We start from the raw sequence: 22,232 nt of genomic DNA on the forward strand, positions 1-22,232 counted from the left end.
ATCGCAAAAGTTCATCTGATTTCCTGATCATTCTCCATGACTTTGACCAGTATTGGGTCATGAAGATGGCACCTCCCCGATGGGGAACAGTCCCATCTCATCCAGCTGTGCCTTTTCTTTCTCAAGCAATGAACCAAAAGTCTGTACAGAAGGTGTCTGTTCCAGAAAGAAGCAGTGGCCTAGTGCCAGCCTTTACTGCAGGAGGGCAGGCAGTTCCAGGCACTGGCACAGGAGGTAATTGCTCCAGTGTGTCCTGACAGGGCCTGACTCTGTCCCCTGGGGCTTGGGGAGCTGTCACAGGGCAGGGAGGGCCAGGGCTGGCAGGGACTGCTCAGGGATGGGTTTGGCCCCTGTCCCTCCAAGCAGCGACGGCTCAAGCAGCTGCACTGGCCCCGGGCTCTCCTGCCGGCCTGCTGGGCTTTGTTGGGTGGCACAGCCTGTGCCAAGGGGCGGCAAGGTGCCTGCAGGCCCCAGCTCTGGGCAAACAGAGAACGTCCTGGCCGTATCCACCGTGCTGCCAGCTCAGCAGTGCAGCACAGCGCGGGCTCACGCTGCCCATTGCTCCTACAGAAATGCTTGGCAAGTCCAGTACAGATGCTCTGAATCCACCGAGCACGCCAAGAGTTTTCTGCCCCCCGGATGTGCGCAGGTCCTGCATGATAGGCACGGTGGTGACACTGTTCACTGTGCCACTTTCTGTGGTCCTGTGCTATGTCGGGTTCCGCTGGTGGAAGGAACAGAAACCGTAAGTTGTTGCGGATTTCTACCTTCCAGCATCTTCAAAGGCTGCTGATAGGGAAGATTCCCAGTGAGGCTGCAGTGGAGTTGTGGCAGTCCATGGCTGTCCAAAGAACTCTGCTGAGGGTTCTGCTGCTGCCCAGTGCTTTCCTTGGCCTCTTCATTGCTGGGCCTTGTCCTGGGGGGCCGCTGGGGCTGCAGCCAGTGCTGGCTCCCCCTGAGGCTGCCTGGCCAGGAGCAGCCCCAGGGGCACAGGGCAGAGGCACAGCAAGGTGGGGAGGAGAAAGAGCGGGGACGAGATGGCCCCTGAAAGGCAGAGGCGCTCTGGGGCCCGCTCCTGGCCAGGGAGCCTGCCCAGAGCCGTCCCCTGCTCGCCGGGGCCTCGAGGGGCAGCTGTCCAGCTGGGCCAAGGTGTGCCAGCCGCTCCAGCCGTGCTGGGGAGCCTTGCCAGCTCTGGGCCCTGCTGTGCAGGAGGGTCCCTGTGTGCCACTGGCAGCTGGGGCCTCAGCCACTGCTCTCTCCACAGCAGCGCTGCCGCAGCTCCAGCATCCCGGCCGAGAAGGCGTGACTCCCCCTCGCCCCCAGGGAGCCCAGAGAGCGTCGGGTCTGGCAGCTCTCAGACATCGCCTCAGCAGCAGCAGCTACCCAAGAAAGCAGAGCCCCAGCGCTCCGTGCCTCCCCCACGGCCCCCCAGACCGGTTGTGATGCAGAAGCTTCCCGAGATCCCCCCACCTCCTCCCCTCCCGAGCCACCCGCCCTGGTCCATCTAGGACTGGATGTGGGCCAGCCACGGCAGGGCATGGGCCACCAACAGCTTGGGGCACCTGCTCTCCTTTACAAATAACACACTTTTACCCATGGACAACAGCCAGAGTCACTTTTCATATTGTTCTACCTTCAACAGGAAGGGCTGACGATTCTTCCCTGTTCTGTTTAATCCTTTACCTCTTAGATTTCATACAGTTGGCTGCTGGCTGTATCTCTTAAAGACTTTATTAGCACTGCATGTACCCCACCTATCAGGGGAAAAAAAAAAAAAAATTTATTCAGTTTAGACTTTGTTTTTAGTGTGGTTGGGCCACTCACATTTTGAGCAATTAATTTTCCATAGTACTTCTTCCCTTTTCCTTACTATTCATAAAAAGTTCATCTGGACTTAAAAGGCACCAGAATTACTGAGATTTCCCTCAATGCCCAGAGGGAATCTAGCAGAAAATATTCTCCCTGTGTACTGCACAACAAGAAATATTCAGAGGAAAATACAGTGGCAGTTGAGGCTTGTGGAACTCCCAGAATACTAAGCCTGCAGAGGAGGCAAACAGCCCTGGCCTTGGTTGAGGGGACTTCTCCTCACAGATTCCTATGAGAATGTGGCACTCCAGGAGGGGAAAGCTTTTAAACCTTTGCCTTACCTTCCTCCTGTGCTAAAATGTAAGGCTCTTCCTGAGAATAAACTGAGCTACAAACAATTCTTCATTCCTCAACAAAGCTACTCAGGTTCTGGATTTATCTTAAAAGAGCAAAACAAAATGGGGTCAGAAATTTCTCATCAAAGCCTGTTTGCAGAGAAACCCCACCATAGGAAAGAAAATATTTATTAGCATCAGTTCACTCAAAAGAAACCCAGCCCTGGATTGAGCAGCACTTTAAATGAACTTGAATTAACTTTCCTCACATATCAGCAGGTTTGGTTTGCTTTTTTTTGTCCTAGAGAGAATATTCAAACAGGACTCCTTGGATGGTCCCCAAACCTGGCTCCTCATGATGCCTTGCCTGCCTGTTAGCAGCACCTGGCTTTGCCACCCTGGTCATGGTAGCGGGGCATGGGTGCTGCCACAGTCCCCTCTGGTGCCACGGTCCCCTCTGGTGCCACAGTCCCCTCTGGTGCCCGTGAAATAAGAGATTTTCCAGAGATCACTTGAGCTAACAAAATGAATGTATCAAAAATGAATGTATCATATTTGTAGAATCATTTGTTGAATTTTAAGAAACCTCTGCCATGGCACAAAAGGCATAGGAAAGAGAGAAAAAAAAAAAAAAACAAAACCAAAAACTTTAAAGCTTCTTGCAAAAAGACAAATACCAGAGAAGACCAGGAATGCAAAGAACTCAGATAAGGAGGCCCCTCTGTCAAGGATGATGGACTTATCCAGATAACAGAGCAGAAGGCCAAAAGCGCATGCACAGAGGAGAAGAGTTCAAAATTTCAATGCAGAGGAAGGCTATGGTTTCAGCCTCAAAAGACCACCAGAGACCTCCGTAAAGACCACCACAAACAACCATGCATGCCCAGAAGGGCGTGGACCTATTTAGCATGAGAGGCAAAGACAGGCGGGGCCAGGGGTTGAATATGCATAGAAAAGTTGTGTAATGTATTGCATATGGAACACCTTTGTGAATAAAATTGTGGGACAAACTCCAGCTCGGGGCAAAAGGTTTTGGAGAGCTATCTCACTTGTGCCGAGCGCTGTCATACATACCCACTTCATAACTACATCGAGTTGTGGAGTCTATTTATTTATTCTGTGTATCGCTTCACCTGTCCTGGTTTGTGGCATGTCTGTGCTGGTGGAGGATCCCTGCTTGTGCTGCTGCCTGTGTTCAACAAGGCCGGTCCTACTCGCCAGCCAAAGAGAGAGCAAAGACACTGCTTTGGGCAGCTCCTTTGAGCGAGTTTAACGCTTACTCATCTCTATGCCAGACCCCTGAAAAGCCACACAGCAACACATAAAGTCAGCTTATCGACAGAGATGAGCAGGTCTGAGCGAACAGAAGGTCGGCTTTCAAGCACATTGGGCTTTTAATTTAGCAGAAGCATTCACTCGTTCACGAGCCTTACTTGCCCAAGTGGATTGTGTGATGCTGCTGTCTTGCTTGCGTTCAAGAGAAAGCAGAGGGGAGAAAGGAGTTAAGAAATGAGAGACGCACCTGGGGCGCAGGCTCGGCAGCCAGACGGAGCAGGGCGGCACCGGGCCGCTTTGCCGGAATCCCTTTTGGTGCCGGACAAAGGCGGACGCTGCTCGGCGAGCGGCGCTGGAGCGGCGGCGGCCCCGCCCCGCCCGTCCCGCCCCGCCGCGGGCCGGGGCCGAGCGCTCAGCCGGGCGGGCGCTCGGGATGCTCGGGCAGCGCCGCGGGCCGGGCGGGCGCGATGGAGCCGCCGGAGGGCTGGGACCCCTACGGGCGGCCGGCCCGGCGCACGCAGTGGCTGGTCAGCGCCCTCGCCTCCCACTACGGGCTGGAGCGCGGCGTGGAGAACGAGATCGCCGTGCTGGCCACCGGCCTGGACCGCTACCTGCAGGAGATCTTGCAGCGCCTGGGCCGCGCCGGGGCGGGCCGCATCCCCGGCGAGGACTGCCGCACGCTGTGCCGGGTGCTGGGGCTGGAGGAGGCGGCGGAGCCCGAGGAGTGCGCGGGGCTGTGGGACGGGCTCTCGGCCGAGCTCACCTTCCGCCAGTTCCACGCGCGGCTCTGCGGCCACTTCAGCACCCGCGCGGGGCCGCGGCTGCCGCCGGGCCGGGAGAGCGAGCACATCGAGACCCAGATCCGCCTGCGCAGCCCCCGCCGCCGCCGCCGCCGCCGCGCCGACCCCGCCGGCCGCGGAGCCGCGGGCAGCGCCGAGCGGCGGCCGCCGGGGCCCCGCTGCCGAGAGCGCTGCGAGGAGATGGTGGCGCTGGAGCGGCCGAGGAGCGCATGGCCAGGCTGCGGGAGGAGAACGGCACCTGCGGGAGCTGCTGGAGCACATGCGCGCCGCCCTGCAGAGCAGCGGGGCGCGGTGCCTGGCGCTGCAGGTGAGTCCGGGCCGGCTTCTGCACCGGCCTCCCGGGGGCGGCTCGGCCGGGCCCGAGTGCTGCAGGAGAGATGCTGCTCTCGGAAAGTCAGTGTTTGTCACCCCTCCACTGACGGACCGAGACCGCAGTTGCTCGTTCAGCCTCGGCATTAACTTGTTTTTGCAAAGTTGAGTTACAGGGAGGCTTTAAGGAGCAAGGTATGGCACCGGTGTGCCATTAACTATAGTTGTGGTTAGCACTCTGTTTAAAGTGTAGGGGAGCTCAGCTAAACAAACCCATGTGTACAATGCTGCTGCTTCTTCTACTGCACGTGCAGTCAGGATGTGCTGATAGCATATGCTGGATGTGCACCACCACAGGGTTTTTCCTGAAGTAAGAACTTTTGGATTCTTACCTGCACAAGCAGATGCAGTGTCTCAGTCAGAAGTGCCTATAAGAAATATTAGAAGGATGTTTTCTTCAGAGTGTGTGTTACAAGAGTTCAGAGTTGGAGCCAGTTCTGCAGGCAGACTGATGAACAGTCTGGGGCTCCTCTGCAGAGTCCCATTAATTCCGGGGCTGGCTTCTGCTGGTTCTGCTGTCCTGGCTCGAGTGACACACTTAACAGCAGTTCCATTACTCTGGCATGAAATAGTGTGGAACAGGCAGAGCAGGGAAGGGCAGCGTGGACCAATTGTTCTGGCAGCTCTGACCAGGTGTGACCAGGTCTGATTTGATACTCACACAGCACTCACAGAACCCTGCTCCACCTGTGACACTTCCACTTGCAGTAGATGACTGTTCTCTTCACAATGTCCAGCAAGGCAGGTCAAAGATACTTTCACCATTTGCATCTAAAAAAGGGAAAGGAAATCAGCAGCAGCCATGAAGTCACCAGTCTGAGGTCCCAGGAAGAATGAAAACTACAAAGAGGAGAGCTCCAGAACACCCCCCGCTGCTCCATGCTCTCTTCTGAACACAATTTCATTGGAAATCTTGTGGAGTTGCGGTTTTATATGTTTTATTACACCTTTATTCTGTCATGGTTTGTTCCAGTGTACCCCCATACTGTATTGGTTTCTCCCTGAGTTTTCCCGCCTTTCCCCAAGTGCTGGTTTCCCTGGAAGGTGCCGAGTCAGTTCCCTGCCCTCTCCCAAGTGCCTTGTCTGTCACTCGGTGCCCCTTCCCCTACCTCTGGAAACTTCCATCCAGGGCACCGAGTGATTGGATGAGGTCCTGGGACCCCTACCCTGTCTTTCCCTCACTGGATCCCCCAGATGTCAATCCCCACAGAGTCACTCCTGTCTGTTCCCCACTGGCTGATCGGCCCCCCTCCCTCTCCCTATGGAACATGTTGCCAGCACCCCCGAGTTGCACTTGTTGGCTGGCCCCCTCCAATGCTGTTGGATCCCCAGGACCTCCATAAACATGCCCCCAACAAGTGCCTCTCCTCATTTCCTCGCCGGGGGAATCAGCAGCGACCTCAGGACCCACAAAGCACTCTCCAAAGCCCTGCCGGGTACAGCGGAGGGTGCTTCCACTCGCCCTACTCGCCCCGCAGGAGAGCTAGCCGGGGCTGAGGACAGGGGTCTGGGGCAGGGACGTGGCAAAATCTTTTTCAGCAAACTTCTTGACTCCTGAGTACAGACCATAGGGATGACATTAAAGCTATACAGAAACTTGTGCAATAACATGATAGTGACTAGTTTGAAAATGGAATGCATAACTAGGTATTAAAAACTACAGAGATTGTTTCCTTGTCCTCTGTATTTGGCAAAGGTCAAGTAGCTTTAGTTGCTGATCACCTCTATGTGATTAAAAAAAGAAAAAAAAAGTCAACAAAGCCCAATCCAGCTACTTTCAGTCTTAATTAAAATCTATCAATTTCTCCCTGCTTTGTGCTCCTGGTCATTACAGGTGGGGCTGCAGGGAGGATTTTTACTACTCCATGGCTGGATGCTGCAAACAAGTCCAGCTCCCATTGCAGGGGTGAGTAATGTGTCCTTGCTCACCCCACAGGCTGAGCTCTGGTTTTGTGGGATCCATTCCTGGAAAATAGAAATATTTCTCTTAAAGTCCCCTGAGAAGAAAGAGCAAACCTACAGGAGGGAGTAAGTCCCTGGAAAAATCCAAACATCTGGAACAAATCCTGAGTGATCTGGAGAGATGCCGTGGTGGGTGCATTTCCCTCAGGCTTCCCCTGGGACTCAGCAGCCAGGGACGTTTTCTGCACATCTGGACAGGCCCTGCCTGGCACAGTGGGAAGGGATCCATGGCAGCATCGCTGCCCCAGTGCTGCTCTCACGGCCTGCAGGGCTGTTTCCCAGCCTGGGCTGGCTGCAGCTTCTCCCCAGCCTCTGCAGGAAGGCATTTTCTATCACCTGAAAGGGAGCCCAAATGGCACCAAGGGGATGAGATACCCTGCAATTTCCCGTTCTCTGGGTTGATCAGAAAGGGCACCTGTTTGGAGAACTATGAGCCATGGCCACCCAAATAGTTTTTAGAGATTTCCTAATTCTTAACCATTACTTTGACATTCACTGCCTCCTGAAGATGCCACCTTCCCAATGGGGAACAGCCCCACCTGATCCAGCTGTCCCTTTTCCTTTCCCCAGAGATGGAAGGAGAGGCTGTGCTGAAGGCTGAGCTTCCCAGAGGAAGCAGTGGTTCATTGGCAGCCTCTGCTGCAGGAAGGGAGGTGCTGCCAGGCACAGTCACAGGAGGTAATTGCTGTGCCTCTGGGCCTGAGCCCTGCTGAGCCTTGAGCTGCCTTCTCTGCTGCTTGGCAGAGCGGGCACAGCCCGGACAAGGCTGGCACAGCCCAGAGGAATTGTTATGCTCAGGGCACTCAGGGTACTGAGCAGTCCTGCTGGGGTCCCTCTATGGGAGACACATCCCGAAACCTGGGAGTGACTGCACGGGGTGCCCATGGTGGGGGATATTCAGAGGGGGAGAGCAAGGCTCCAGTGTGTCCTGAGAGGGCCTGGGTATGAGCCCTTGGGCTGGGGATTTATCCCAGAGGAAAGTGGGATGGAGAGATGGAAGAATGTAGGATGGGAGTGACAAAAGCAGGAGAGCCAGAGGGCCAGAGGGATAGTTGTGGCACTGCCTGCTGCAGTTTTCCCCAGTGCTTTTGAAAGAGTTTCAGCTGTGGCAGTGAGAGATCCCCCAGGGCCCTGGGCTGCTCCAGCCTCCCCTCCAGGGAAGTTGCACAAGGCAGGGATAGAATGTGAGAGTGTCCAGGAGCCACAGGTGACACCAGGAGCCACAGCCCAGAGCTCCCCAGGCCCCTGTGCAGCTTTGGCCATGTCCATTCTCATCTGGCTCCCACGGCCTTTCCCAGCTGCCTTGCAGTGCCCGGTTCCCTGAGGCAGAGGGGGATCCCAGCACACCATAGAAAATGTTCTCATCTGTGCTCCAGTCTAGATGAGGTTGCTGCGAAGCCTTCTCCATTCGCTTGGCTGCATAAAGTTGTGAAGCCCTTGGAGCCTCCTGCAGGTATGTTCTCACTGTCCCTGTTCTGTGGAAAGCAGCATTTCCTGAAGGAAGCAGTCGCTCATCGGTGCCAGCCCCTGCTGCAGGAAGGAAGGCGATGCCAGGCACGGACACAGGCACAGGAGGTGATTGCTGTGCCGGGCTCAGCCGGGCTCAGCCCTCAGCGGGGCTGTGTGGCAGCAACTCTTCCCCCAGGCCCTGCCCTTGCACGGCCCGGCAGCAGCCAAAGCTGGAGGCGCCTTGGCTTCCAGGCCTCTGGAACTGGACACAGCACTTGAGGTGCTGCTCAACCAGTGCCCAGCACAGGGGAAGAATCACTGCCCTGCTCCTGCTGGCCACACCATTCCTGATCCAGGCCAGGAGCCATTGGCCTTCTTGGCCACCTGGGCACTCTGCTGGCTCATGTCCAGCCTGCTGTCCCTCTGTCCCTGCAGGTCCCTTTCTGCCTGGCTGCTGTCCAGCCACTCTGTCCCCAGCCTGTAGCGCTGCAGGTTTGTTGTGGCCAAAGTGCAGGACCCGGCACTTGGACTTGTTAAACCTCACCTTGTTGGATTTGGGCCCTGGATCCAGTCTGTCCAGGTCCCTGTCCCTCCTACCCTCCAGCAGATCAACACTCCCAGCCAACTTGGTGTCACCACAGTTCCATGAGGCCCCAGAGTGTCCCAATGGTCTCCATGATTCCATGAGGCTTCTCAGTGTCCCAATGTCCCTTTGGTTCCATGGGACCCCTTGGTGTCACAAAGTCCCTCGGATCCTTCGGCCCTGCAGTGTCACAATGTCACCATGGTCCCCCAAGGCCCTGCAGTGTCACAGTGGATCCTTGGTTCCTTGAGGTCTGGCAGGGCAGCAATGCTCTCCTTGGTTCCTGCTGTCTCCCATGACTCCCACTGTCAGGCTTTACAAGGACACCTGGTCAATGATGGGAGTGGCAGTGGGTACCTACTCGAGGAGGCAATCATAAAAATTCCTCCCAACCCCCTGTGCCAAGCCAGGTGCCACTTCAGATTAGGTATGATCCCCTGGATCTGGAGAGTCAGCCAGATGGTTTAGAAGAAAATTATCTGCCCAGTGAGCCTCCCAATTATGATTCATCTGTGAGACAGATCACCAGCTCTGTCCTAGGGTGACATCAAGGTGCTTGTATCCCCAGTCCTGTGTTCTGTTTATGTTTGATATTATGTTCTGTGCTTTCAGAACTGACTCTGAAAGTGAAGGTTTGTTTTGTCTTGTTATCAGCCGGCTCACCTCCCCCCATGGTCTGTTGTCTAGGAGAGGTGAGGGCTTGCTTGCTTTGCTTGCTTGCTTTGTTGCTTGCTTGCTCTTGCTCCTGCTCTTGCTCCTGCTTTTGCTTTTGCCTTTGCTTTTGCTTATTAGTTAGTTTAGCTAAGCACTGCAAATTTTTCTTTAGACTGTTTTTTTCCTTTCCCTTTCCTGAACATCATTCTTTCCTGCTCCAGACTGGGACCTAGGAAACACCGAGAGTCTGCATTTTGTGATCTGCAGCAGGCAGCCCAGCTCCAGACACTGAGAGCTGGGCAACCACTCCCAGGAGTGGACTTTCTGAATTTGTCATCTCTTCAGAGTGGTGAAAGAGTTTTTGTCATTTGATGTTGGTTTTTTTTGTTGTTGTTGTTTTTATTTTTTCTTTTGTGCTGGGGAGTGTTTTGCTTGTTAAATAAACAGGTTTTATTCACTTGTCTCTGAGGACAGTCTTCCCGAACCAGGTCAGGGAGGAGGGACCGTGGGGATTTGCTTTCCGGGGGCTCCTTCTGAAGGTTTTCTCCCAAAATTGCCCTAAACCAGGACAATCTCTAACATCAAAAAGGAAAGAAGGGCAATCACGGTAGGTGACTCACTTCTGAGGGGAACAGAGGGCCCCATATGTCAACCAGAGCCATCCCACAGAGAGGTCTGCTGCCTCCCTGGGGCCCGGGTGCGGGATATCCCTGAGAGACTGACTGGGCTGATTCTGCCCTCTGATTATTACCCACTGCTGATACCCCAGGCTGGCAGTGATGAGATTGAAAAGAGGAGTGTCAGGGCAATGGAAAGGGACTTTAGGGCATTGGGTCAGGTGGTTAATAGGACAGGGGCACAGACATTCTTTTCCTCAGTCCCTTTTGAGTCTGAGAAAAATGGTGAAAGCAATAGGAGAGCTCACATTATCAACAAGTGACTCACGGGTTGGTGTCATTGGCAAAATTTCAGATTCTTTAATCAGGGGGTGACTTTTACAGCACCTGGCCTGCTGGAACCAGATGGGCTCCATCTTTCTGGTAAGGGCAGAAGAATTTTAGCTCATGAATTGGCAGAACTTGTTGAGAGGGCTTTAAACTAGGTCTGAAGGGGGAGGGAGATGTAGCTGGTTTGTCTGAAAGCCGGCCCAAGGGTGGTAAGCCTGAGTGAGGGATGAAATCAGCAGCCCAGCTGAGGTGCACACAGCATGGGTCACAAACAAGAAGAGCTGGAGGCCATGGTGCAACAGCAGAGCTGTGATGGAATTGCCATCACAGAAACAGGGAGGGATGGCTCACGTGGCTGGAGTGCTGCATTAGATGGCTGCAAGCTCTTCAGGAGAGACAGGAAAGGGAGAGGAGGTGGAGCAGTGGCCCTTTATATTAGGGAGGGTTTTGTTGCTATGGGTGTTGAACCTAATGATGATGAAATTGAATGTCTATGGGTGAGAATTAGGGGAAAGGCCAACAAGGCTGACATCCTACTGGGAGTGTGTTATCATCCACCCACCCAGGAAGAAGATGTGGAAAACTCATTCTGTAAGCAACTAGAGAATGTTTCTGGATCATCAGCACTTGTTCTTTTGGTGATTTCAACCTGGTGGACATCTGCTGGAAACTTAATAGAGCTGAAAAGAGGCAGTCCAGGAAATTTTTAGGGTTGATGGAAGACAATTTTTTGTCACAGCAGGTGGGTGAGCCTACAAGGGGAGATCTGTGTTAGTTCTGATGTTTGCAAATAGGGATTGGATGGTGAGAGATGTGGTGGTTGGAAATTCTCAATATTTGGTGAAGTCAGGAGGAACACTAATAAGACTTTTACATTGGATTTCCAGAGGGCAGACTTTGGCCTATTTAGGAGACTTATTCAGACAGTTCCTTGGGAAGCAGCCCTTAAAAACAGAGGAGTTCAGGAAATGTGGGCATGTTTCAAAATAGAGATATCAAGGGCACAGGAACAGACTGTCCCTGTGTGCTGAAAGATGAGTCGACGAGGCAAACGTCTAGCCTGGATGGTGAAGGAGGTTTTGGAGGAACTCAGGAATAAAAAGAGGATGTATCATCTTTGGAAGGAGGGTCAGGTCCCTCAGGAAGTGTTTAATGGGTCTGCTAGGGCATGTAGGAAAGAAATTAGGGAGGCCGAAGCTCAGTTTGACCTTAAAATGGCAACTTCAGTAAAGGCTAATAAAAAATGTTTTTATGAATATATTAATGGTAAAAGGAAGGGTAAGGTCAACCTTTGTTATTTATTAGATGTGGAAGGGAATTTAATAACTGCAGATGGAGAGAAGGCAGAGGTGCTTAACGCCATCTTTGCCTCAGTCTTTAGTGAGAAGACGATTTGCCTTCAGGACAACTGTCCTCCTGGGCTGGTAGATGGTGTCAGGGAGCAGAGTGGGCCACTGTTATCCAGGGGGAGGCAGTCAGAGAACTGCTGAGCTGCTTGGATGTTCATAAATCCATGGGACCAGATGGGATCCACCCCAGGGTGATGAGGGAGCTGGCAGATGAGCTTGCCAAGCTGCTCTCCATCATTTTCCAGCAGTCCTGGCTCACTGGGGAGGTTCCAGATGACTGGAAGCTACCCAATGTGACGCCCATTCACAGCAAGGGTGGGAAGGAGGATCCTGGTAATTACAGGCCAGTCAGCCTGACCTCAGTACCCGGTAAGGTCATGGAGCAGTTTACACTGAGTGTCACCACACAGCACTTACAGGATGGCCAGGGTGTCAGACCCAGCCAGCAGGGGTTTAGGAGGGGTAGGTCGTGTTTGACCAACCTGGTCTCCTTTCATGACCAGGTGACCCTCCTGGTGGATGCGGGACAGGCTGTGGATGTGTCTATTTGGACTCCAGCAAGGCCTTTGGCACTGCCTCCCACAGCACACTCCTGGAAAAGCTGCAGCCCACAGCTGGGACAGGAGCACTCTGTGCTGGGCTCAGAACTGGCTGCATGGCCGGCCCAGACAGTGGTGGTGAGCGGTGCTGCATCCAGCTGGGGACAGTCACCAGTGGTGTCCCTCAGGGCTCTGCGCTGGGCCAGCTCTGTTCAATGTTTTTATTGACCACATGGATGAGGGGATTGAGCCTTTCATTAGTAAATCTGCAGATGACACTAAGCTGGGAGCGTGTGTCCATCTGTTGGAAGGTAGGAGGGCTCTGCAGGGAGGCCTGGAAGGGTTGGAGGGATGGGCAGAGTCCAATAAGATGAAGCTTAGTAAATCCAAGTGCCCATCCCTGCATTTTGACCACAAACACCCCCTGCAACATTACAGGCTGGGGATGGTGTGGCTGGTCAGTGCCCAGGCAGAAAGGGACCTGGGGGCACTGGTCTAAAGCCGGTTGAACATGGGCCAGCAGTGTGCCCTGGTGGCCCAGAAGGCCAATGGCTCTTGGCCTGGATCAGGAATGGTGTGCCCAGCAGGAGCAGGGCAGTGATTCTTCCCCTGTACTTGCACTGGTTGGGCAGCACCTCAAGTGCTGTGTCCAGTTCTGGGCCACCCAGTTTGGGAAGGTCATGGAGGACCTGGAGCGTATCCAGAGAAGGGCAGCAAGGCTGGTGAGGTGCTTGGAATATAAGTCCTGTGAGGGACAACAGAAGGAGCTGGGGTTGTTTAGCCTGGAGGAGGCTCAGAGGTGACCTTATCACTGTCTACACTGTCTGAAAAGTGGTTGCAGTCAGGTGGGGGTTGGTCTCTTTCTCCTCACAGCAGCTGACAGAACCAGAGGACACAGTCTTATGCTGCACCAAGGGAAATTTAGATTGGATATTGGGAAAAATGTTTTTTATGGAAAGGGTGATAAAGTACTGGAATTGTCTGTCCAGGGAGGTGGTGGAGTCAGCATCCTTGGATATGTTTAAAAAAAGACTGGATGTGGCACTCAGTGCCATGGTTTAGCTGAGGTGGTGTTAGGGCATGGGTTGGACTTGATGACCTTAAAGGTCTCTTCCAACCCAGTAATTCTGTGTTTCTGTGATTATGTGACATCACAGAGCAGGCTGTGACATCACACGATGCCTGTAGGACATCACAGAGCAGGCTGTGAGGTCACAGAGTGTGCTGTGACATTATGGGGTGGCTGTGTTACATCACTGAAAGTGTTGTGACATCACAGGATGGGTCTGTGAGGCCATAGAGGTGCTGTGTGACATGATAAGTGAGTTCTGACATCACAGAGCAGGCTGTGATATCACAGAGGAGGTTTGACATCACAGAAGAGGTTGTGATGTCACAAAGCTGTCTATGACATTTCAGGCTGGCTGTGTGTCATCACAGAATGGGCTGTGAGGCTACATAGAAGACTCTGCCATCATAGAGAAGGGCTCTGTGACATCACAGAGCAGCTGCGTGATGTCACAGAGAAGGCTGAGACAATAGAGAGTGGATTGTGCCATCACAGAGCTGACCGTGAAATCACAGAGCAGGCTGTGACATTAAAGGGTGACTGTGACATCACAGGTTGGGTTGTGACACCACAGGGCAGATTTTGTGACATCACAGAGCAGACTGGGACCTCAAAGAGCAGGCTGTGACATCACAGAGCAGCTGTATGAAATCCCAGGTGGCCTGTTACATCTCAGAGTGGGCTGTGTGACATCACAGGGGCTGTGTGACATCCCAGGGGCTGTGGGACATCACTGGGGCTCTCTGACATCACAGGGGCTGTGTGATTTCACTGAGGAGGTCACTCTGCCCCAGTTTCCCCCAGGGAAGTCCAACACTGCTCATGCACAGGGGGGTCCCCTGTCCCCCCGGGTCCCCCCGCCCCCATTGCCGCAGCCTCCCCCAGAGGATGTTCCACGAGATCGACCCCAGAGCCCGACACAGGGACAAGGGCTGGGGCTGTGGGGGGTGGGACGGGGGGACAGGGACCCCCTGGCAGTGTCCCTGTGTCCCCCAGGGCCAGAGCCTGGGCCAGGGCTCTTTCACCCTGTTACCAACGAGGGCTTGAGAGCGCTGAAAAGTCCCCAGCAAGGGAGCAGCAAAAACCAGATTTAATATTAAGCGACAACACCACAAAGTTCCTTGGCAAGAGTCACTCTGCTCCTGACTGAACACTTCAGGCACCTCTAGGAAACAAATCAACCACAAATCCAAACAAAATCCAGGTAATCAAACCAGAAATGATCAGAGAACTGTCCCTATGTGTGGCATAGGGACACATAAGACAGTGAGGGCAAGGATAAAGGCAATATGGGCCAAAAGCTGAACAGAGGTAAAATTTAACAGGACTTAACTTATACCTTAACCTTAACTTCTACCTTCAACTTCAAAATTTAGCAAAAGAACAGAGATTAACAGTATTTAACCTAACTTATAACCTACGACTTTTCAATTTAACAGAGGAATATCATTTAACACTATTTAGTTCAGCTTATAACTTATAGCAAAAGAACAACTCTTAGCAGCATTTAGCTTAGGCTGCATGACTTGACCTCACTTACAGGCCTGACTGGCTCAGCTATCCAGGGCACTCAGAGCCCTCAGGGAGCAGCATTTCTGCCACATTCCCCAGCACAGGCACTCCTGTGTGCACACAGACACAGAGAGTCAGTGCAAGGCACCTGTGAGAAATTCCCCTGAGGGCAGGGAAATGCTCCTTGAGGATGCTTTGGCATCTCCCCTGCAGGGAAGGGTTGAGCCTGGAGGAGTGGGGGGATCGGCCCAGGCTCCCTCGTTGTTTCGGGATCCCCGAATTCAGCAAACGGGAGAGTTCCCGGCTCGGAGAGGCCCCACTCAGAGGGAGTCGCTGGCCCAGGAGAGCTCCAAGGGCTCCTTTTGGAGCGCTGTTTGTAGGGCCCCAAGAGAGGGGCTGCAGTCCCAGCCATGTTTCATCCTGGCCGCACTTGGCATCAGCAGCTTTCTTTGGCAGGGTGAGAACAGGGATGTTGTGCCACTGAGGGGACAGAAACAATTCCCAGGGCTGCTCCTAAAGCAGCCAGGAGCTGGCTGGGCAGCAGCAGTGCCTGGAGCAGAGCGTGTTTGTGATGAGCTCCAGAGGAGCTGAGCCCAGGGGCTGTTGGCCAAGGCCGAGGCCCAGTGAGCATTTCTCAGCTGGCAGGGCAGCCTGAGAAGGGGAGGAGGGAATGCACCAACACAGGAACCATGGAAACAAGGAGCCATTGTGACACTGTGGGGCCTGTGAGATCAAGGGACCATCGTGACACTGTGGGGCCTGTGAGATCAAGGGACCATTGCGACACTGTGGGGCACCATGGAACAATGGACACCATTGTGACACTTGGGGGCCTCTTTGGATCATGGAGACCATTGGGATACTATGATGCCCAATGGAATCAGCAAAGCATTGTGACTCTTGTGAGGCCTCATGGAACCAGTGAGACCATTGTGACCCTGGGGTCCCCAAAGAACCAAGAGGACCATTGTGACACTGTGGGGCCTCGTGTCATCAGTGGTCCATTGTGACACTGTGGAGCCAAAGGAGACCATTGTGACACTGCAAACCCCCATGGTCCAAAGGTCCATTGTGACATTGTGGGCCTCATGGATCAGAGGACTCATGTGTCATTGTGGGGCCTGGGGAACCATGGAGACCATTGGGACACTCCATGGCCTCATGGAATCGTTGGAACCATTGTGAAACTAGGAGGTCTCATGGAACCCAGGGGCTATTGTAACACTGTGGGACCCCATTGAACCAAGGGTCCATTGTGATACTGTAGGTCTTGTTGCAATCAAGGAGCAATTCTGACACTGTGGGGCCCCATGGAAACAAAGGAACATGGAACACATCTGGCTGGTTTGCCCTCCCGTGGACTGCCTGACTGGTCCAGCTGACCTTGGCATGTTAAAGGTCTCTTCTCCTCTGCTACTGGGGCTCACTGGGACAGGAAACACTGGGGCTCCCTGCTTTCCTTCCAATGGAAAAGAACTGTCCTTCTCCTCCAAGTGCCCATGGCCAGAATTGGGATTTTACATCCAAATGTCCTTTTATCCAGGGATTGTTCCCATAGGAATATTGCCAGGACAAGTCTGTTTGGCAGTGGTTTCATGAGGGTCACCTCTCATCTGTCCTCAAAACACTGGGGAAGGCTCCATGCTTTCCTTCCTATGGGAAAGAACTGTCCTGCTTCTCCAGGTGCCCATGGCCAAAATTGGGATTCTGTCTCCAAAATTCCCTATATCCAGAAGCTTCCTGCAGACAAAACCTGCCATTCCTGACAAGTCTGGCTGACCTTGGCTTTGTGAGGCTCTCATCCGCCTTCCAAACACTGGGGCTCTATGCTTTCCTTCCTATGGAACAGAACTCTCCTTCTCATCCAGGTGCCCATTTCCAGAATTGGGATTTCACCTCCAACATTGCCTGGTGTGACAGACTGGAGGAGATTGTTGGCTGGAAACATTTTGTGTATGAGGGAGGAAGGGGCAGGTCCAGCCTTGCCCGGCCCTGGAACCCCAGTCCCCCCAGAGCCTCTATCCCAGCCCAGCAGTGTCTGCCAGTCCCTGCCACAGCACAGGCAATGCTCCACAGCCACCTCTGGAGCTCCCAGCCCAGCTCCTGAGTGACCAAATGACCCCAAGTCCTCCCTGGGGCTGGGGCAGCAGAACTCAGAGGCACCAGCAGCTCCAGCTGGGAAATGGAGTGTGGCATGGGGCTGTGAAAGCCCTGCCTGGGCTGTGCCAAGCAGGACACACAAGCCCTGACCCTCATCCCCCAAGCAACTCTCTCAAGATGACATTTAAAAGGAATTACAATTATTTGTGTACTCTGAGTTAGATTCACTGGAGAAATAGTGCCCCACAGCTCACTAAAATTCAGAATACTTGAACAAGTCAAGCCCCTGGGAATAATTTGATTTAAGTTTTCAAATCTTTTGTGATTAATTAGGCAGGCTTTAGTAGTGTATTCAAAGTGAATGCTTTATTTTTACAAAGACACAGAAAAGATTTGTTAGGTCCCGTTTCACTTTTTTACTCCACATAAAAGAATATGTGCAATCTCCACTTGACACTGAATCCAAGTACCTCCTCATGCAGTTGGAATAGATATGAAAATCAAGACCCTTGATGGCTGACAATCCATCAGACTCTGTCCCTACCCCCACCCCACCATTTCCCCCATCCAAGCCCTGGCACTCAGAGCAGCCTTGTGCAAATCTGAGCTCCCTCCAGCCCAGGCTGCACCTGCAGGTTTCAGCTCCTTGGCTCCAACTCCCACCTGCTTTCCTTGGAGTAAGAGCTGCCTGAGACACAGAGGGATGTTCATTTCTTGTCAGCCAACAAAGCCAAGGGAAGGCACAGCTCCATCAAATGCAGAAGTCATTCCTCTGCTGGCTATTAAATCCACTTTGCACAGTAGCCAGTCTCAGAGCAATGGAAAACACTTTCTATGCCCAGCACAGATCCCAAGGTCTGTGGAGTTACGTTAACCATATGTTGTGGCGCGGCAAAGGTCCCCCCAAACCCTCCCTGCCCCGATTCTGCCCAGATTTGCTCTTTCCACACACGAGTCACAGGCTGAAGTCAGGAGCTCCCTCCATGCCCAGAGGGAGGAAAAGAGAGAAAGTGGATGAAGAGCTCTCCTGTGCAGAGCCAAGGTCCAAGTGCCCCTGCAGTGGAAACCACAACTCATCAGGTTTGTGCCCTTTGGGCTCAGGGATGGTGACACTCAGAGGCACAGAAAGGTTTCTTGCCAACAAACAGGAGTCGAACATTTGAACAATTTAATAACCATCACAGACTTTCCTTTTTCTTGGAACTGTTTAAACCTTCTCTGGACTGAAAACCCAGAAAAACACCAGCAGCTCAGACCTGTGGCCCACCGAGGTCTGGGACCCTGCATTCCAGTGCCAGAGGGACTGAGAAGAGACTGAGTGAGCCAACTACAACCCACAAAAAGGACTTTCTTAATTGCCATCTCTTCAGAACTCTGAGGGGGTTTATTTCATATTATTCATGCTTGTGAACACTTTACTTGTTAAATAAACTGGTTTTTTTTTTCACTTTTCTCCAGGGAAGTCTTCTCCTGAAAAAGTAGGGAGAGGGGCCGCTTGAACTTGATTTGTAGACGGACTCCTTTTGGAGGTTTCCTCACAAAATTTGCCCTAAACCAGGACAAACAGCCAAAATTGTGCCACTTCACCAGTGGCACAACTCCCCAGCCCCCCAGGAAAAGAAAGGACATGTAAAGTTATCAAAATATTTGGCCTGCTTTGCTGCAAAAGTCGTGCTGCACACATATTCCAGTGTGGAAAGCCAAGAGAAGCTGCAGCAGGTGGCAAATCTTGGGACAGAAGCTCGACCTTGTTCTCCATGAGAGGTTCTTGTCAAGAGCAGACAGGAGAAGATTCCTGGAGAAGTGGAACAGCTTTGCAGAAGTGAAATGAAAATGAAAGAAAGTATCTAAGATGTTTTCCTCTTTATTTCTATGCTCCCCTTTTCCATGTTGCACGACTTCTCCATGCCATGAATTCCAAATGGATCTCACCTCTAAGATGGGCCACTTAGCAATGTAAAATAGCATGAGCTACACGCAGTTTGCCTTCCCCTGTTTTTACTGGAAAGCAACGCTGGAGACATCAGTGCAGTGCTTGGGTCAGGTACGAATCCTACAGCAAGGGAATGTGCCCCAAGGGTGTTTGAGCCTCAGCAAGGACAATGCACAGCAGCGACACAGCAGAGGGGATTCCTCTGCCAGTGTGCAGGAGTCAGGACTCTGGATATGGGCTCCACACTGCAAAGTTCCCGTGTCTGGACAGACGAAGGGGCTGTCCCCGGGGCGCGCGGGGCTCGGCCGTGGGGCTCGTGGGGCGAGCGGGGAACGGACACGCGGACAAACGGCCTCGGTGCTTCAGTTGCAGAGGCAGCAGCGGCGGCGGCGGCAGCAGCGGCGGCAGCAGCGGCAGCAAAAGCAGTTTTTCTCTTCTTTCTCTTTCTCTTCTCTCTCCCGCTGTCGGACACCTTCCCCTCGGTGTCCTTCCCCGGTGTCCCTCTCCTCTCCCCGCCTCCTTCTCCCCATGCCGGGCCGGGCCATGCCCCCGGCCCGCCCCCGGCCCCGGGCGGGGCTGCCCCGTCCCCGGCCCCGCCCGCCCCGCCGCGGTCTCGCCTCCGCCCGGCTCTGGCCGTGCTGGCGGTGGCGCTGCCGGGCGGGCATCAGTGCCTGGGGCTGGGCCGGCATCGCCGCCCTTTGGCTCCGCCTGGCCCGAGCCCGGCCCCGGCCCCGCCGCAGGGTCCGGCCCCGGCGCCGGCGCCTCCCGGGCCCCGCGGAGGACACACGCGGCACGGCCGCTCCCGCCGCCCCCGCTGCGGCTTCCCCGGCCCGAGCTCCGCCGCTCGGCAGCGCGGCCGCCGGCCCCGAGCCTCCCGTGTCCCGTTGCCGAGACCGAAGGCCTGGGGATGGCCGGCCCGAGGCGCTCGGGGGGCGCTCGGGGGCCGCTCCTGGCCCCGGGCCGAGCGCTGACAGCCGCGTCCCGCCCGCAGGGAAGGCGCAGGAGGCCCTGCAGGAGCGGTACCGAGTGGGTTCGCTGCTGGGGCGCGGCGGCTTCGGCAGAGTGTTCGCAGCCACGCGGCTCTCGGACGGCGCCCCGGTGAGCGGCGGGGCCGGCGGCGGGCATGGAGGAGGAGGAGGAGGATAGGGAAGGAAGAGAAGAAGGAGGAAGGAGGAGGCGGAGGAGAGGGAAGCAGGAGGATGGGGCTCGGCAGGGCGGGCGGCGAGCTCAGCCCGCTGCTGCCTTCGGCTTGCAGGTGGCCATCAAAAGGGTGCCACGGAACCGCGTCCGGCGCTGGGGCGAGCTGGTGAGTGAGCGGGGCCAGCGGGAACAGCCGGGCCGTGCCGGGCGGGGATGAGGCGAGGCCCGGCATGGGGGAAGCCACCAGGACGCCTCGATGGGGAGCGGGCGTGGGGCCAGCGCAGGGCGCAGAGCATCCCGGGCTGGCTGAGGGGTTCCCCTGCCCTGGCACGACATCAGTCCCACTGGTGGCACCGTGGTCCTCCCGCAGCCCGACGGCACCAGCGCACCCCTGGAGATCGTCCTGCTGGACAAGGTGTCCACCGGCTTCCCTGGTGTGATCCAGCTGCTGGAGTGGCTTGAGCTCCCCAACAGCATCGTGATGGTGCTGGAGCGGCCGGAGCGGTCTCAGGACCTCCTGCATTTCATTCGGGCACGGAGGTTCCTGTGTGAAGAGGTGGCACGGGAGCTGTTCCGCCAGGTGCTGGAGGCCGTGCGGCACTGCACCAGCCGCGGGGTCCTGCACCGTGATATAAAACCAGAGAACATCCTGGTTGACCTGGCCACTGGCCAGGCAAAATTGATCGACTTTGGCTGTGGCACCTACCTGCAAGACACAGCCTACACTGACTTTGCAGGTGAGCCCGGGCAGGGGTGAGCTCCCAGTCCCGCCATCTCATGGCCCAACATCTCACAGGCCAAGCTGGGTGTGGCAGCGAGGATTCTCCCTTTTGCTGCCAGTCAGGGTACTGAGTCTTTACCTGAGTTGCTTTTGAGTGGGGCTGGGTGGGGAGGCATCTTCCAGCCCTGCTGGCAGCCTTTGCCCACCACTCTGCCTGGGGCTGGGGTTGGAGCAGCAGCAGCCAGCCTGACAAAAGCACCCGTGGGTGGGGGTAGCAGAGGAGGGGGCTAGGACCAGTGCACCAGCCAGTTTGGTGTGCAGGCGAGAGGAAGGGCTTGGACTGCTTCACTCACCTTGTTTTCATAATATTTTATGAAAACATAAAATACTGGCTTCATAATATTTTTGGGGCACTGCAGGCAGGGAGGATAAGGACCCAGCCCTGAGTGGGTTTTTGCTTTTCATATCATGGTCAGGCCTTGCTGGGGCTTCTGCTGCCCTCTTCCAACACCAGTGGATTCTTGTCCAGCCCTGAGTTTGTACACAAGTCCCAGGTGCTGGCGAGAGTGCAGCAGTCGCCCCATGTGCCACTGGGGCAGCCCCTGCACGCCCAGGGATGCTGGGGCCAGGCTCTGGAAGCAGCAGCATCCCCCTGATGAACTCCATCTGTATTCCACAGGAACACTGTCATACAGCCCCCCAGAATGGACCCGCTTGGGCTGGTACCATGGCGAGGCAGCAACAATCTGGTCCCTGGGCATCCTGCTGCACCAGATGGTCTGCGGGCAGCACCCTTTCAGGAGGGGCCGGAAGATCAGCTGGGACCATCAGCTCTCGCTGCCACAGCGGCTCTCTCCAGGTGGATCCTCATCTCTGGCCACGGGGGAATACCAGTGCTGGGAGACAGCAGCGGGCTCGTGAGCATCTCGCTCTGGCAGCCGCTGAGGAGGTGGCACGTGTCCTGCTCTCCTGCTCTCCTCCACAACAGGGAATTGATGGGAAAGTTTAGGCCCAGCTGGGAGCACAAAAGCAGCCTGGCCTGGGCATGGGAAGAGTGGGGCAAAGCAGACAGGAGCCTTCTCTAGCTGACCGGTGGTTTCTGGTTTCTCTGCCCAGAGTGCCAAGAACTTATCAGGTGGTGCTTATCCATGCACTTCTTGGACAGACCTTCCTTAGAAGACCTGTTCTGTGAACCATGGATACAGGATATTCACCTGTCATAGATGAAGGGAGAGAGCCTCATGCACACTTTGCTGCAGGGCCCTGGTAAGTTACAGCTCCACACATGCCCTGGCAATCAGAAGCAAGGAAACCCAGACTTTTTTCCTTGCCTTTATCAATGCACTGGGGTTGTTTGGTGGGAATATGCAGCCCTTGTGCTGGAGCTGAGCTGCTCTGCCCAGCACTGGTGGCTGCCATCCAAGGTGGTTTTGCTTGTCCCAATTGCCTGACAGCTGGGGCCCTGGGCAGAGCCCTGACAGCCTGGTCTGACCCCCAGGGAAGGAGAAGGAGCCCCTGGAGAAGCTGTACCAGGTCGGGCTGCTGGAGACAGCGAGGACGACATCAAGGATGATAACCTCTTCCTCAACTTGGACACTGGCAGCTGAAGATGATGAACTTTTGGCACCTTCTCCAAAGCCAGGCTCCACAGCGGATTTGCAGATGAGTCCACAGCCGGGGAAATGC

The 22,232-nt window shown here is 54.8% G+C and overlaps 1 protein-coding gene across 1 annotated transcript; it reads left to right on the forward strand.

The window, feature by feature from the left end:
• Nucleotides 1-3,886: 3,886 nt before the first annotated feature.
• LOC144247831 (uncharacterized) lies at nt 3,887-21,769 on the forward strand. Its single transcript, XM_077789488.1, has 6 exons — nt 3,887-4,431; nt 19,354-19,783; nt 19,941-19,991; nt 20,196-20,562; nt 21,226-21,405; nt 21,663-21,769. Exons 1-6 carry the CDS (start codon nt 3,887-3,889, stop codon nt 21,767-21,769), a joined length of 1,680 nt encoding a protein of 559 aa, XP_077645614.1.
• Nucleotides 21,770-22,232: the final 463 nt, after the last annotated feature.

Source organism: Lonchura striata, chromosome 34 (genome assembly GCF_046129695.1).
Source record: "Lonchura striata isolate bLonStr1 chromosome 34, bLonStr1.mat, whole genome shotgun sequence".
In the NCBI taxonomy this organism is placed as follows: Eukaryota; Metazoa; Chordata; class Aves; order Passeriformes; family Estrildidae; genus Lonchura; species Lonchura striata.

Coding starts and splice junctions, on each gene's coding strand:
- LOC144247831 (XM_077789488.1), top strand. CDS start 3,887: ATGGAGCCGCCGGAGGGCTGGGACCCCTACGGGCGGCCGGCCCGGCGC. Junction 19,784..19,940: donor GGCTCTCGGACGGCGCCCCG/GTGAGCGGCGGG, acceptor TTCGGCTTGCAG/GTGGCCATCAAAAGGGTGCC. Junction 21,406..21,662: donor GCCACAGCGGCTCTCTCCAG/GTGGATCCTCAT, acceptor TTCTCTGCCCAG/AGTGCCAAGAACTTATCAGG.